A 17,104-nucleotide genomic window follows, 5' to 3' on the forward strand; every position below is an offset into this window, starting at 1 on the left:
GCTCGGCCACTTTTCGCTGCTGCCTGCCCCGAAGTCCACCTTGGAGGATGGTCACCCGAAGGTTGGAGGTCGAATGTCCTGGAGCCCTGAAGTGTTCCCCAACTGGGAGGGAACCCTCCTGTCTGTTGATTGTTGTGCGGTGCCCATTCATCCGTTGTTGTAGCCTTTGCTCAGTTTCCCCAATGTACCATGCCTCCAGGCATCCTTGCTTGCAACGTATAAGGTAGACAATGTTGTCTGAGTCACATGAGTACCTGCCATGTACAAGGTGGGAGGTGTCCCCACGAGTAATGGTGGTATCTATGTCCACATTTTGGCACATCTTGCAGCGCCTACCGTGACAGGGTCGTATGGAGTTTTCCTGAGAGCCGGGCAGCTTGCTACAAACATCGATCTGTTTGAGGTTTGGCAGTTGTTTAAAGGCAAGTAGTAGAGGTGTGGGGAAGGTCTTGATGAGGTGCTTATCCTCATTGATAGTGTTGCAGGTCACGAAGAACATGGTATAGTTTTTCAGCTCCTGGGAAATACTGAACAACGAAGGGTACCCTGTCGGTTGTTGCACGTGTCTGTCTCCTGAGGAGGTCATTACGGTTCCTTGCTGTGGCACGTTGGAACTGGTGGTCAATGAGTTGGCGTTCTTGTGAGGGCATCCCTGAGTACTTCCAGGTGTCCGTCACGTTCCTCCTCATCTGAGCAGATCTGGTGTATGTGTAGGGCTTGTCCATAGGGAATGGCTGTTTTAATATGTTTTGGGTGGAAGCTGGAGAAGTGTAGTATTGTGAGGTCACCTGTGGGTTTGCGGTAGAGTGTGGTGCTGAGGTGTCCATCCTTGATGGCGATGCATGTGTCCAAGAATGAGACACATAGTCGAGAGTAGTCCATAGTGAGTTTGATGGTGGGATGAAACTCATTGATGTCACTGTGTAGTTTTATCAGTGACTCCTCACCATGGGTCCAGAGGAAGAAAATGTCGTCAGTGTACATTGGATAATGTTGGTTGGAGATCCTGCATAGAGAAGAAGTCTTGTTCAAACCTGTGCATAAAAATGTTGGCATATTGGGGTGCAAATTTAGTCCCCATGGCTGTTCCATGTATCTGGATGAAGAACTGGTTATCAAAGGTGAAGACGTGACCGAAGATAAAGCGTAGAGTTGTAGGATGGTGTTTGGAGATTGGCAGTTGTTGGTGTTGAGTACTGAGGCTGTTGCCGCGATGCCATCGTTGTGGGGGATGCTGGTGTAGAGTACGGAAACGTCCATTGTGACGAAGAATGTTCCCGGTTCGACTAGACCGTGGGTGCTGAGTTTCTGTAAGAAATCCTTAGTGTCATGACAGAAGCTGGAGATCCCCTGTACAATAGGTTTCAAGATGCCTTCCACATAGTCGGAGCGATTCTCACATAAGGTCCCATTGCCCGACACGATGGGATGTCCTGGTGTGTTGGCTTTTGTGTACCTTTGGGGAGGCAGTAGAAGTCACCTATACGAGAAGTATGTGGGATGAGGGTGCATAGGGAACTCTGAAGGACTGGGCCCAAAGTTCTGATCAGTGTGTTTAATTCACAGGTGTGTTCTTTGGTCGGATCAGCTGGTAGTTGCCTATAGTGTTCTGGTTGTTCAGTTGTCGGTACACTTCCTTGCAGTAATCTGTTCTTTTTTTTGTTCCACGAATCCTAGTGTAGTATGGATATATTTCCAGTAATAGTCAATATGACATGGAAGGAGTCCAAAAAGATGGCTTCTTTTATAAAAATTCACACTTGAAAATTAAATCTGAATCTTCTGGGAATCTAAGACCACTGTGCGTTAATATAAGACAGATAAGTCTGGGGTATATGGTACATATTTGATGGAATGTTTATGGCTCTAAAAGCCTGATTTGCAGTTGTTTCTGGGCTCGTAATATTGTACTGCAGCATAATGTATATCTTCAGTAAGAAGGTCAATACCGCATGATAGATGTCCATCCAGCAACTTGAGTCCATGTGTACTCTTCATGGACTATGCAGTACACCCCATTACCCTGTTGGTATATATTTACATATAGATCAGTACAAAGGTCTTGGGTATTAAGAGAGGAAAGAATGTTCCACAGAAACTAGAATTGTGAGTGATCTGTTCTATTCTGAATGACATTGGCTCTTCCTTTATCTGTTGGTTTGATGACAATGTGATTGGTTTTGAGAGCCTGGAGAGCATACGTGTCAAGCCCAGGTTGGAGTAGTGCTGCCTGACCTGCTATGCTTTTCCAGATCTGCATTATAAGCTAAGGAACCCAAGCATCTAATTAACTATATATTTAGAGTTCAAATTGTCCAGAAATGTCCGTTTTTGACAACCTGCTGTCTTGGAAAGTCTTGATGAGGTGCCAGGTGTGCAAACTTAAAAATCTCACAACATCAGGCTATAGTCCAACAGGTTTATTTGGAAACACTAGCTTTTGGGGTGCTATTCCTTCATTAGGAGGCTAGTGGGGCAGAATCATAGGACAACTATGCAACTGAGCCAGTCATGCAAACTGATACCATATATTGAACAAACTTAGATTGCTTTTAAGTCTTTCACTTTTTAGGATGGGTTGCAGGTTCTAGTACTTCTTTCAAGTCACGTTCCTGAGATAACTTAAGCTTTTATAAATAAAGAAAGTGACATCTCAGCTCAATCAAGTTTGAATTTATTGTTTTGCCAACATCGAACTAATGAGGCTATCTGATTTTGGAGATATAAAAATGCAAGCATTTTGAAAATTGGAGAGAAAGCAACTGTCGTCAAAAGAGACGCAAGAAATTAGGAAACACTCTCTATCAAAGGTACCTTTTCCGGTGCAACATTCACAGTGGGGGGGACAAAAGGACAACCCAGGGAGATCTTCAGCAGGAAGAAGACAGTCACTCAAGATGACAGCGGCCGTGTGGTTTTGAAATTAAGTTGAAGTAATTTTAATATGTCTTATTGGAACAGCATATTGTTATAGAGTTGGAGGCAGATAATACGCAGTTAAGGGAAAGGGGGCTTAGAGTTGTGAATGGTTGTTGTTGTTTAATGTTCATTTTTAGAGTTAAATAAATTGATTATTTTGTTTAGTGGAATTTGGGAGTTCTCTGCCAGTCATTTTAACAGATTATGAGGTGAGGTGAGCTTTTTTGGGTGTTTGATTTAATTAACAGAAGGGTTCACTGCTGTGTCATAAAAATAATGATGTCAAACTGACCTTGTGTGACAAGTGCCTGAGTTTCTGCTGAAATAAAAATCCAATCTGTGGCTTATGCTGTCATGGAAATGGAGACATTGACTGTTAGATGATGTTGGATCCTCAAGAATACTCATGAAGTTGGCTACCACTTTCACATTGGAAAGGTTGGCCTTTAGGATCAGTACTCTATGTTCCTTGATAGTGTACACAGGTTTTCTTACAGGCCTGCCAGTGCACAAAATATTTGTGTTTTAGCCTATCCCATCAAAGTGCTTGTCATGGTTCTCTGTAGTATAACATGTGTAGAAACTTTCCCTGCAGCAAGCAGACATGTCTTATCCTCATCACCCACCCTGGTTGCAAGCTACTCATTCCCAGTGACTGACCATGTGCAGATTCTACCTTTCAGAAATGAGTACTCATCCTGCGGGTCATAAGTTTCATTAAGGATCTTTCACTGAAGGGCAAATGACCCAAGCACACTTTTTTTTTAACCAAGGTTCAGGTAGAGAATTGTTTCCTGAACACTGGAAAAAGTGAGGACTGCAAATGCTGGAGATCAGAGTCGAGAATGTGGTGCTGGAAAAGTGCAGCAGGTCAGGCATTGAAGGGCTTTTGCCTGAAACATCAATTCTTCTTCCCAGATGCTGCCTGACCTGCTGGGCGTTACCAGCACCACACACTTGACTCTTGAACACCCTAGTCTATCTTTCTTTTCTCTCGCTGTCACTCTCTCACCTATGCACCTGCCATACCAAGACTTTCCTAATTTCACAGAACTCTAGAAAGCACCAGATGCTGCTACAATATACCAACAATTGGTGCAAAATACTCAACAGCTTATCTGAAATTTGTTGATTACTCCTTCTTAATAGTATTGATGGAACATCTTCCTGCTGAACACTTTTCAGCTGTGCATGTTTGAGAGGACACCAGCTAGAGCATTGAGCAAAGTGGCAACATATGCATCAAATACTTATAGATGATTATGAACTGCCTACTCTATATACTTCCTGAGCACTTATAACATTTTCTAATGCGTTCAGTATGCATTTGGCATGGTCTTAAACCTGAAATGCACGTGTCATGAGCACCCCTTTACATCTAGAAATGAATTCAAACTCTCAAAAAAGAACAAGCACAACAATCTTGATTTTTGCATTATATCTCAGCTTGGGCATCCTGTCCCTCTGTTGTGGACCCCTTCACATGCATTCTTAATTCTCTTCTTGAACGGCTGCTTTTGTATATACAGTCAGTCATACAGCATGGAAACAGACTCTTCCGTCAACCGGTCCACACCAGCCATGTTTCCAACCTAAACTAGTTTCACCTGTCTACATTTGGCCCATGTCCCTCTAAATCTTTCGTATTCATGAACCCATCCAGATATCTTTTAAATGGTGTAGCTGTATCTGTACTTGCCATTAAAAGCTGCTGCTGTGATCTCTAAATTGCTCTGTGAACAGCATCCATTCTGCTAAAGGCCTTGATTATTTTATGGTAATGTTGTTAGGCTATATTTTCTATATTATCTCTGTTCATTTTTATATTTGTTCATGGAATAGGTGTGTCATTGTCTAGATCTGCATTTATTGTCCATCCCATTTTTTAAACTGCTGTAATCCTTGGGACATAAGGATACCCAAAGTTCTGTTTGGAAAGGTGTTCCAGGATTATGAGCCAGCAATTTATGAAGGAAGGGCAATACGATTCCAGTCAGGATAGTGTTTGACTTGGAGGGGAGCTTGCAAGTGGTAGTGTACCCATGCATCTTTTGCCTTTGTCCTCCAAAGTTGTAGAGGTTATGGGTAAGTAAGTTGCAATTCAAGAAGCCTGGGTGAGTTGTTTCCATGTAAATTGTGGCTGTGACACATTGCTTCTTCTGTGCATCAGTGGTAAACTAGCTGAATATTGAAGGTTGTGGATAGGTTGCCAATCAAATAGGCTGTTTTGTCCTAGATGATGCCAAACAGTTTGTAGCTGTTTACTGTCAGACAAGTGGAGAATATTTCATCACACTATTGACTTGTACTCTGTATATGGTGGATAGGTCTTGGGCATTGCCCATTGTAGAATTCTCAGCTTTTGACCTAGTTATATTCAGCTGGCTGATCCTGTTCAGTTTTTGATTAATCATAACTCTCAGGATGTTGTCCATGTAGAATTTAATAATGACAGTGCCTGTGAGTTTAAGGGAGACTTTGTTCGATTCTCTCTTGTTTGAGTTGGTCATTTTATGACAGTTGGGACCATGAATATTACTTAGCACATTTAAGCCCAAGCCTAATGCTGAATTTTGATTTGTCATTGATACTGACAATATACTTAAGTCAAAGTAATTGTTGTACAAGATCTTGGATAATTATAATTAAGTTAACTATCGTATCATGTCTACGACAACCAAATGTTAACACTGTTCTATTCTGCTAATTGATTTTGATAAAGGAGGGTGATATACATAGTATTCATAAATTTGCAGAGGATTTCTGATTAAAGACCCCTACAGGAGGTTGGTTAGAACGATTAACGCAGATGGAAAAGCAGGTAATAATTGGCTAACATATGGAAAAGAGTGGAATAAATGGGTGATTCTTGCATTGGCACGCTGCAACAAGTGGAGGACTGCAAGGATCAGTATTTTGCCTCCAGTTGGTCAAATAAATATTGACAGTTTAGACTTGGACCAAATGTAATATTTCCTAATTTATGGATAGTGAAAAGCTAAGCAGGAGTGTATTGTGAGGAAGAGAGAAAGGAGCTTTAAGAGGATTTGTACAGGTTTAGTTAATAGGTTAGAACATGGCAGATAAAATATAAAGTGGATAAATGAGTACTCCATTATTTGTAGCTTGCCACTGCAGGAATCACCCACTATACCACTCTTTTTTTGTTAGCCAATTATTTAGTTCTTCATTATGCATAAATTAGGAAATATCACATTTGGTTCAAGTCTAAATTGTCAGTAATTATTTTGAACAACTGGAGTCAAAGTACTGATAAGTATTTTGTCTATACTAGAAAATGGCAGATACAATATAAAGTGGATAAATCTGAGGTTATTACTTTGGAAGGTGAAACATGGAGTATTTTATAATTGAGATTGAAAACTATAGATGTGCAAAGACAACTAGGTGTCCTTGTCAGCAAGTCACTGAAGGCTATCATGCAGGTGCAACAAACTGTTAGAAAGGCTTATCAAATTTTAGCCTTTATTGCAAGAGGATCAAAGTACAAGTGTAGAGAAGTCTTGCTTCACTTGTATGTGACATTGGTTAGACCACATCTAGAAGACTGTACAGTTTTGGTCTACTTATTTCAGAAAAGATATTGCCATAGAGAGAGTGCCACATTTGTTTCCAGGATGGTGGTACTGTCCTGTGAAGAGAGATTGGGCAAACTGGAATGTACTCTCTGAAGTTTCAAAGAATGAGAAGTGTGATGTCATTGAAATTTACAATGTGCTTAAGGGGATAGAGAGGGTAGGTGCAAGTAAGATGTTTGCTTTGGTTGGGGAGGCATAATTTAAAAAATGAGGGGAATGCCACTTGGATCTGAAATGATAAATTTACCCAAATTTTAAAAAATAATAACTTTTTGGTAATCCTCTTCTTTCTCCTCCTCCCCCATTTAAGCTTCAAGCCTATTGCAGTGTACCTTTGCATCTTACTGATCCATATAATCCTGTCTAGGAAATGTGAATCTAATCTGTCCCTGTCTAATTTTTTCAGAATGATCTTTAAATTCTGTCCAGAATGTGGCCAGAAGATAGAAGCTACTTTTAATTTTTGCCCATCTTGTGGTTTCAAGATACCTAAAGAAGAGACTGAGGAAGAAGTGCAGCCTGTTTCTGTGCAGTCAACAGCATCTCCAGGTTTGGGTTTTATTAATTTCTCCATGGCCCCTCTATCTAAAGTTAGAGATTGCGAACAATGAGATCCCAAGTTCAACTTTGGTTTTGTTGCCTATCAACCAACAGTGATTCATTTTATACCATAGGAAGAGAAACATCCACATAAATAACTTTTTAAATGTCTATTCTTCTGGTTAAGATTTTCTCACTTGTCATATCTGGGATGGATTAAAAAGTACCATTTTCTACAATTGCTGTTCATTTTACTTACCCTGACCCCAGTTTAAATTAAATGTGCAGGAGCACATGCCATGAGCAGCACCAGGCATACCTAAAAATGAGTTGTCAACCTGGTGAAGCTATAAAATAGAACAACTTGCGAACCAAATGGCATTAGCAACAAGTGCTAAACAGTGTAACCAATTCCACAACTGATGACTCTAACCTCTGCACCCCTACCAGACATGAATATTGGTGGATAATTAACCAACTTGCCTGTAGTGGAGGCTCCATAGATAGCCTTGTCCTCAAAAGTGGAAGAGCCCAGTACATCAGTGCAAAAGATGAAGCTGGAGTATTTGCTGCAAATTTCAGCCAGAGCAAATGATCTATCATCCAGGAATCATCATCACACGTGCTACTCTTCAACTAATTTGATCCACTCCACATGATATCACAAAATAGCTGGAGGCACTGGGTCGGCAAAAATGGGCTGTGGTAATATTACAGCTAGAGCTAAAGACGTGCTCAAGAACCTGCTGCGTCGTTAGCTAGCCTGTTCCAGCACAGCTGAAACATTGGCATCTACCCATCAGCATGGGGAATTATCCTGTTCTGTCCTGTGCACGCAAAGGCAGGACAGATAAAACGCACCAATTATCATCCGTTTAGTCGACTCTTAATCATTAGCAAAGTGATAGAGCATATCATTGATGGGGCTTTCAAGCAGCACTTGCTTCATAATAACCTGTTTACTAACACACAGTTTTGATTCTGACAGAGCTAGTCAGCTCTTGACCTCATTGTGGGCTTGTCCAATATGGACAAAAAGATCTGAACTTCAGATGTGAAGTGAAAGTGACTGCCCTTGACATCAAGGCCGCATATGGCTGAATGTAGCATCACAGTGCTTTAACGAAACTAGAGTAAATAGGATTTGGGGAGCACGTTGTATTTGGAGTCACATCTAGTACAAAGGATGATTGCGATGTATGAGAAGATTTATAGCTCAGGTTGAGGTTCAGGTTGTAAGTTTACTCGCTGAGCTGCTAGGTTTGTTCTCAGACATTTTACCTAGCATGGTAATGAAACATCTGAGAACAAACCTACCAGCTCATCAAGCAAACTTACAACCTGACAAAGGAAGATGGTTGTGGTTGTTGGAGATTGGCCACCCAGGTTTGTAGAACCTCGGGAATTCCTCTGTGGTGTCAAAGGCCCAGCTGTTTTCATCTGCTTTACTAATCAGCTTCCCTCCATCATAAGGTCCATGAATTAATATAAGGCAAATCTCTAATCATTCACTGTCTATATCACTGATGGCACACAATGCAGATACTGACCATCTGCAAGATGTTGTGCAGAAAAGACTTCGAATTGATTCCAAGCCATAACCACTATCATCTGGAAGGATAAGGGTGACAGATACATGGGAATACTACCTTCATGTTGGAAGTAAGACTTCTACCATCCTTAATTTGACCCAGTGAAAAACGTATTCAAAACCCTGGAACTCTGAATCCTGCCAAACAGCATTAAGTGTACCCACACCAAATGAAGTGCAGCAGTTCAAGGAAGTAGCTCACCAGTACCTTCTCAAGAACTGCTGAAAAATCCTGGCTGCCTTCTTTCAAAGTTTTCCTGTTTTGAGTCTGTCTTTCCTTCTGAAATGTGCATTGACACATTTTGCCACATTGTAAATGCAGTTGTTAGTTAATTGTTGATAATTGGCATTGTGTGCCTCCAACTCCATTATGTGCTGAAATAAATATTTATCTTCCTATTGGAACTTTGTAGAGGCGAGAAGCAAGTTTATTTGCCTTGATTTCAGTGGCAAGCACTGGTACAAATTGAGCACTTTGTGACTTAAGCTACTTGGTTGTTAATATTTTAAAGTTTAAGTGTTAAAGGATACTTGCAATTTGTAATGTTTTGCTGTAGACTTTAAACTGGTTACATTTTCATTGTGCTTTCAGCTCAGACTGTGCCCAATGCAGAGGCACCCAAAACAAAGCGCACTCCTGTGAAAATAATCCACCCCAAAAGAGAGTTAACTTCTCCAAAGAAAAAACGAGAACTGGAAACAAGCTTTCAAAGTTCTCCTACAAAACTTTCACCTGGTAAGTTCTCATCATGGAAGAGATCCAATCAAATGGTTGTGTTTAAAATCAATATGAATTTGGAAACTATTGATTTAACCTTATTTGCCTGAGGTCATTTTTGATACCAGTTTTGCATGCCTAAGGAAGGCTTCTAACCAGGCATTTGTGTGTTGCAATTAATTTATAATGAAACAGCGAAAGAGCATTCTGTGCAGTACTATAAAGAAAATTTCCAGAGCCTTGTTTTTTTTTTGCTGGGTCTGAATTTTGATGGGTTTCCAAGTCCCAGCTGTGTCAATTTTAGCATACATAAAGAATACATTTTTTCAGTGTACTGGAGGACAGCAACTTTAGAGCTCTTTGTAGCCCTTTGTCTTTTCGTACTCCTGTATATGGAAGTAGTTGAGATTTCCTACACTACATTTGTATAGTACGGTTATGTCCTCTCTTCAAAAGGAGAATAACTGCTCTGAAAATGGACTGTCGTATTTCAAGTTCAGGCACCGCCATCAAAAATAAACAGTGCTGGGCTAAATAAATGTTGTTCCTTGTTTAGCATCAAGAAATGTCAAAGGAAAGCGCCAGAAAATCAATCCATTGGAACCAATTCCAGAACAAACAGTCCTGACTGATCAGAACAGTAAGAAATGGAAGCTTGTTAAGCTTCTCACTCCAAGTGACAGTGAATCTGGATTGCTTTATTCAGGTATTTTTACCGTGTATTTGCAGACTAATAATTGGAATTTATTCTAGATAACAATAAGACTGTGTGTTTTGCAGTTTATTTCATGGCACTTCAAAGCACTTGTATCAAAGCCAGGTTTTTTCAGTTTTTGTAATTGAGTACTTTATATAGCTCAAATTTTTTTAAGTAGGTATTATATTTCTAGGCTAAAGATATCACCATGATTCTTGTTAAATGTGCAAGGATATTTTTCGGTCTTTTCTGGTGTGGAACATTGTGGTTACTTGCAAATCTTTTGCTGTAAAGTATCTTTTTATAACATCTTTTTAAATGTTCATTTAATGATCTGTGAAGAAAGTGGCAGACTAAAGTGCATTTAATTTATAATTCAAAGAAAATTATAATCTTGTATTACTAAAATATATTTTTCTAAAGCTGTAACAGCCATTAATAACAGCAATCTTACTTTATATGACCAATTGTCTGTCACAGATGTCATATTATTATAAATCCTATAGTAATAGAAACTTTGAAATGCAAAAATAAAATTGCTATTTTTGGTCATTTCATGAATGTGGCTGGCAAGACTAGCTTTTATTGCCCAATGCCAAATGCCTTCAAAAGGTGGCCAATTGCTCTTGAATTATTGCAGCTCTGTGATAAAGGTATTTTATAGTGCTGTTTTATAGGGAGTTTCAGAACTTTGTCCCAGCAAGAATGAAGGAATAGCGATATAACTCCCAAGTCAGAATGTTGTGTAACTTGGAGAACAATTGGAGGTGATGCTCCCATTTGCCTGCTCCCATTGTCTTTTTCGATGTTAGAATGCAAGGTCTTGGAGTTGCTGTTGGAGGAACCTTGATAAGTTGCTCCACCGCACTACTGATACTGCTACCACTTTGCATTGGTGAACTGCAAGTCAAGCAGATTCCTTTGTCCTAGCTGATGTTCTTAGAGCTGCACAAATCCAGGCAACTGCATTCTTGCTCCAGGCTTTAATGATGAAAAGATAGAAAGGCCTTGGAGTCAGAAGGCGAGTTATATGCTACAGCTTGCTAAAGCCCATGCCTACTTTTGTAATCACTGTATTTATGTGGCTAGTCCAATTAGATTTCACCTAATTGGTCACTGTCAGGTGATTTGTTTCATCCCTACCAATCATGGTAATGCTATTCAATATCAAGGGTAGGTAGTTAAATGTCTTCTTGGTGAAAGACTTTGCCTGCCATATGTGGTGTAAATTTTACTTAGTGGCAAATCAGCCCAGGTCTGGATGTTTGTCCAGGTCGTGCTACAGACATGGAATGCTTCATTAACTGAGGAGTTGCAAATGGAACTGCACAGTTTGCGGTTAGTGAACAAATCCCTCTTTTGACTTTATGATGAAACATCATCAAAGAAACTGAAGATGATTGGGTCTAGGACACTGCTCTGAGGACTTGTTGCAGCATTCTCTTGGTGATGAGATTGTAGTGCCTCCAACAATCAGTTATTTTTCTTTACTGTTAAATATCAATCCAGCCACTGTAATGTTTTCCTTTGTTTCAAATGGATTCACTTTTGCTATGGCTCCTTGATGCAACATTCATTTACATACTATGATTTTGCAGGCAGTCATTTTTCCTCTGAAATTCAACTCTTTTGCCACATTTGAGCAAAGACTGTATTAAGATGTGGAGCCAAGTAGTTCCAAACTGAGTATCAACCAATAAATTACTTATGTGCAAGAACTGCGTTAAAACATTTTTGATAACACCTCTCTGTATCTTTTGAGAGTAGGCTGATTGAATAGTAATTGCCAAAATTCGATTTTTGTCATGCTTTTTGTGGTCAAGCTGTATCTTCTGCTTTGTCAGTATATATCAGTCAGGTAGCTGTACTGGAACTGCTTGACTCAAACCTAATGTATTGTTTTAAGCCCCTGCCAGTGTCTCCCTCTAGCCATCAATTCCATACCTATCCCTGATATTTGTGAAGCTGGATTAGACTGTTTCAGTCCTGGTTCCCTGTTAAACCTGCATTGAGCTTCAGATGCCACATTCTCCAAAAATGTTTGTTTCTTTTCTCAGAGCATCATCTACCTCTGCCCCTGTCTTAAACCAATTGGTGCCTTCAGCCATATTTTATTTTTACTTTCAGCCTCAAGTTCCGCATGAGCTCTTCATTAGGAATGAGGGGGCGGCTCAAGGGCGTTGAGAAATAAATGGGAGGGGGTTTGGGATTGGGGGGACTGTAGCTGAAACTGTGATAAATAGATGAAGGTGAGCTGAAGGTGCTAGATCGGAGAGGAGGGTGGAGCGGATAGGTGGGAAGGAAGATGGACAGGTCAAGGGGGCAGTGCCAAGTTGGAAGGTTGGATCTGGGATAAGATGGGGGGAGGGGAATTGGGGAAACTGATGAAACTGATGAAATCGATATTGATCCCATGTGGTTGGAGAGTCCCAAGCTGGAAGATGAGGCTTTTTTTCCTCCAGGCATCGGGTGGCTAGAGTTTGGCGGTGGAGGCAGCCCAGGACTTGCATATCCTTGGCGGGGTAGGAGGGGAAATTGAAGTATTTGGACAAGGGTGGTGGGGTTATTTGGTGCGTGTGTCCCAGAGATGTTCTCTGAAACGTTTTCACAATGACCCAATGTAGAGGAGGCAACATAGAGAGCAACAGACACAGTAGACTAGGTGTATGTCGTGAAATGATCCTTTTGGGGCCTTGAACGGGGATGAGGGAGGGGGGAGGTGTGGGCGCCGGTTTTGCACTTCTTGTGGTGACTGGGCAAGGTGCTGGGAGTGGAGGGTGGGTTGGTGGGGGTGCATGGACCTAACAAGGGAGTCGCAGAGGGAAAGGTCTCTCTCTGGGAATACAGATAGGGGTGGGGAGGGAAATATATCCATGGTGATGGAGTCTGTAGGTGGCAGAAATGAAGGAGGATGATGCAGTGTATCCAGAGGGTTGGTCAGGTGGAATGTGAAGACCACTGGGGTTTTGTCCTTGTTGTGATTGGCTTGGTGACAAATTCTGGTTAGTAACTCTCCTGAAAGATGCCTTTGGAATTTAGATTAGATTAGATTACTTGCAGTGTGGAAACAGGCCCTTCGGCCCAACAAGTCCACACCGACCCACCAAAGCACAACTCACCCAGACCCATTCCCCTATATTTACCCATGCCCCTAACACTACAAGCAATTTAGCATGGCCAATTCACCTAATCTGCACATTTTTGGACTGTGGGAGGAAACCGGAGCACTCGGAGGAAACCCATGGGGAGAATGTGCAAACTCCACACAGACAGTCGCCTGAGGCGTGAATTAAACCCAGTTCTCTGGCGCTGTGAGGCAGCAGTGCTAACCACTGTGCCACCGATCCACCCTGATGCCACCATGTCGCCCTGTTCTATGATGTTAAGGACCCTCTATAAATGCTAGTTGTTGGAATTTACAATTCTCCTGGTTGGGTTGAAGGACAAAATTGTTGCTGATAAAATAATTATTATTTTGATTATTCACAAAATGTCTTACCTTTGCAGCACAACAAGGGGCTGGTCATTCACAACCATGCAAATATATTGTTAAAGTGGTAAGTTGTAATCTGCTTGAGTTTTTAGACTTAACATCTATAATCTGATTTGTATTAATATGATAATGGTACCATGTATCTAAATATATTTTCAGGATGCAAAGGATGGCAGAATTTTTAACGAACAAAACTTTCTCCAACGTGCTGCAAAGCAAAGTAAAGGTAAATGGCACTTGTGTGGCTGTCAGTTTAAAAAAGAATGCTTTTACAGGGTACATGGTCAACAAATGAATTACACAAAGATCAAAAAGAATGAAATGGAAAAATCTTGCTATTAACTGCATCTAACTTATTCCATCCTAGACTGTACTCCGTCTGTTAACCTCCTAAATATTCCTGAATTACCCCTAACGAGAATTGATTAGAATGCTAGGATATTTATCCATGTCTCATTTCCATAATACATGATCATTTGCTTGGCTTCGCTAACTGTCATTTTGATTGTGTAGGGTTTTGAGCTACCACAGAATATAGCTATAATCATGAAAAGTGTATAATATGATATTTGGTATTTAGGATTTTAAAGTAGGCAGATGGATGTGTGTCAGCTCTGTGAAGATGTTTTAAAAATCTGGTCAGAAGGTCTTTTGGAACAGTGATCTAAGTGCATCGATTCAGGAAAGCATGTGTACATGCGAGAGAATGGAAGAACCCATGTTGATAGTGGGTGGGATGTTTATGCAACTGAGTTTACGCCAGATCAGAAACTCACTAGTTTAGTTTTGACCTTCAGAACAGAAGGTTTGTGATCTCTGTTCAAAAGAAAGATATGTTTCTCTTAGCAGAATCATCAAAATTTTAGTTTGCGGGAACCCATTGTCCAAGCAAAGTATTATTCGTCGTGGAGCTTCCAAGTCAGGAGAGTTTGTGCAGAAGTCTTCAAGAATTGAGAGTTTGGATCATTATAATTATGAAATCTTCATGTCAGTGCACTGAGAAAGGAATCTTGAATTGTTTCCTCTGTTCAAGGAAAATCAATTAGGAGGAATCACTTAAGTACAAATTAAGCTCTGAAATTGAGTATTCATAAAAAGAGTGGAGAACAAAATGTGTGTGTGTGTATAGTTATCTTTTCCACTTGTGTGGTAAACTTGTGACATAGTGTTAGCATTTGCAGCTTCGTGTGAATATGTTTCAAAGTAACAATTGCAATAACCAATTGTTTCTTTGTGGAATCTGACTTGTCCAGCATTGCCATCAGCTGGGGTCATCATGCTGTCTTTCAACCTTAAATTTCCAATCTCTTTCATACAAAAGCCAAGTTAATTTACAGTCAGTACCCAGCAAAGCATTATTTCATGCCGTCTTTGTTTGTTATCTACAAGCACAAGAACTGCTAGAGTTGTAATGTTTTACGGCTGAACAGAAACTTGCAGAATAAGTGATTGTTTTATTCCAATTATGAGATGTATTCCTACATGAAATTTCCACTGTTGAATTGCTATAGATAATGTCAAACAGAACTGTTTCACCACTAAGTATCCTATTTAGTAATAGCATTGTTAAACAGATATGTTGGTCCACAATTTCAGTTGCTGAAACTTCAAAATTAGCACAGAATTTTATTTTTTCATCAAGTAGGCTGAACATAATGATTATGAGCAAGAGTAGACCATATGGCCTCTTGAACCTGCTTCGCCATTCAGGACATTGTCTGAATATCTTCACTTCTTGATCAAGAAAGCTTGTGTGGGGATTTTTCACACAATGGAAGTTATCTGACCATAGCATACAATTCCCCACAATTGTGCAATTTAATTGTTGATTTTTAAAACCATTATGCTAAATGTTTTGCTTTGAAAATATTGTGAAACTTAGATTAACTACTCAAAATGCGTAGTCATCTTTAGAACAGCAGTTCAAGTAACTTACAGATTTTAAAAAGAATCAAGTAATTTTTTGTGTTAATTTTTTTGTTATTGTAAATGTGCTTGATAGATATCTCCCTTTGAAAAAAGTGGTATTTTGTTTTGCCAATAAATTCAATTTGAATTAGTGATTAGTTTATTTTTTTTAAATAGTGGACAAATGGCTGAAGTCTCATATGATGAAATTTCTGGGAATACCGACATGTGTTGGCTTTGGATTCCATGAAAATATTTGCAGGTTAGTGCATGAATGTGTAGTTCAGAAAAAAAAGGCATTTCTTTAACTGGATACAAAATTACCTTGAAAGAAGAGAGAGGGTGGCAGTGGAAGGTTGTTTTCAGATTGGAGGTTTGTGACAAGCCATTTGCTGCAAGGATTGGTGCTGGGTCTACTGCTTTTTGTCATTTTATGTAAATAATTTGAATGTGAATATAGAAGGAATGGTTAGTAAGTTTGCAGATGACACCAAAATTGGTGGTATAGTGGACAGTGAAGAAGGTTATTGTGAGTGGCAGATGATGCATTTTGTTAAGGCAAATCAGGGGAGGACCCACACACTTAATGGAAGAGTCCTGAGGAATGTTGCCAAACAGACCTTGGGGTGCAGGTTCATTTTTCCTGGAAGGTGGAGTCACCAGTAAATGGTATGAAGATGTTTGGTCAACTTGTCTTTATTGGTCAGTGCGTTCAGTGTAGGAGTTGGGATATTATGTTGTGGTGTTGGGGTTAGAGCACTTTTGGAATACTGCATTCAATTCTGGTTACTAGAGGTTGTTAAACTTGAAAGGGTTCAGAAAAAAAAATTATAAAGATGTTGCTGAGGTTTGAGGGTTTGAACAATAGGGAGCATCTGAATAGACTGGGGCTATTTTCTCTAGAACATCAAAGGCTGAGGGGTGACCTTACAGCAGTTTATATAATCATGACAATCATAGGGTGAATAGCCACGGTCTTTTTCTCAGGGTAGGAGAGCATAGGTTTAAGGTGAGAGGGGGAAAATTTTAGTGGGGGCCTATGGAGCAACGTGAAAGATGCGTGTCTGAAATGAGCTGCCAGAGGTGGTGATGGAGGCTGGTACAATTACACCTTTTAATAGTCATCTGGAAGCATACGTGTTTTGGAGAGGTTTACAGGGATATGGGTCAAACGCTGGCAAATAGGACTTCATTAATTTAGAATATCTGGGTATGGATGAATTGGACCGAAGGAACTGTTTCCATACTGTATAATTCTGTGATGGTCCTGAAGGACCAGAGAATATTTTTCTTCCCACTTAAACTCTTTATAGCTACTAGACTTTATTTATAATCCCATTAATCTCTTCTGTGCCTGACAACCTTTTTAACAAATAATGATTTTGTCAGACTATTGGTTTAGAGGAATTATGCTCAATTTAATTTGAGGGAGCTGAATCAATATTAAAGACATCAATTTGTGAAAATTTCATTATTTACACAATGATTTGGTTTAGCTGCTTCAGTGTTGAGGTTAATAATCTTGTGATGCCTTCTATTCTCCATATTCAACAAGAATTAAGTCAATATCAATACAGTTGGAGTACCTCCAGTATTTTGCAAATATTAGATTGCTGGCGCAGAAAAACAGCTAAGTTTA

General features: G+C 39.9%; 1 protein-coding gene across 2 annotated transcripts in view; it reads left to right on the top strand.

The window, feature by feature from the left end:
• Positions 1–17,104, top strand: part of vrk3 (VRK serine/threonine kinase 3) — a 45,824-nt gene that overhangs the window by 3,297 nt on the left and 25,423 nt on the right. For both annotated transcript variants that reach the window (XM_072547431.1, XM_072547432.1), the window contains exons 2-7: positions 6,925–7,067; positions 9,242–9,385; positions 9,924–10,073; positions 13,572–13,621; positions 13,717–13,783; positions 15,643–15,727. In XM_072547431.1, the coding sequence (XP_072403532.1) occupies positions 6,926–7,067; positions 9,242–9,385; positions 9,924–10,073; positions 13,572–13,621; positions 13,717–13,783; positions 15,643–15,727 (638 nt within the window). In that variant the 5' untranslated portion in view covers position 6,925. The remainder of the gene's footprint in view (positions 1–6,924; positions 7,068–9,241; positions 9,386–9,923; positions 10,074–13,571; positions 13,622–13,716; positions 13,784–15,642; positions 15,728–17,104) is intronic.

This window comes from Chiloscyllium punctatum, chromosome 26 (assembly GCF_047496795.1).
Source record: "Chiloscyllium punctatum isolate Juve2018m chromosome 26, sChiPun1.3, whole genome shotgun sequence".
Lineage (NCBI taxonomy): Eukaryota > Metazoa > Chordata > Chondrichthyes > Orectolobiformes > Hemiscylliidae > Chiloscyllium > Chiloscyllium punctatum.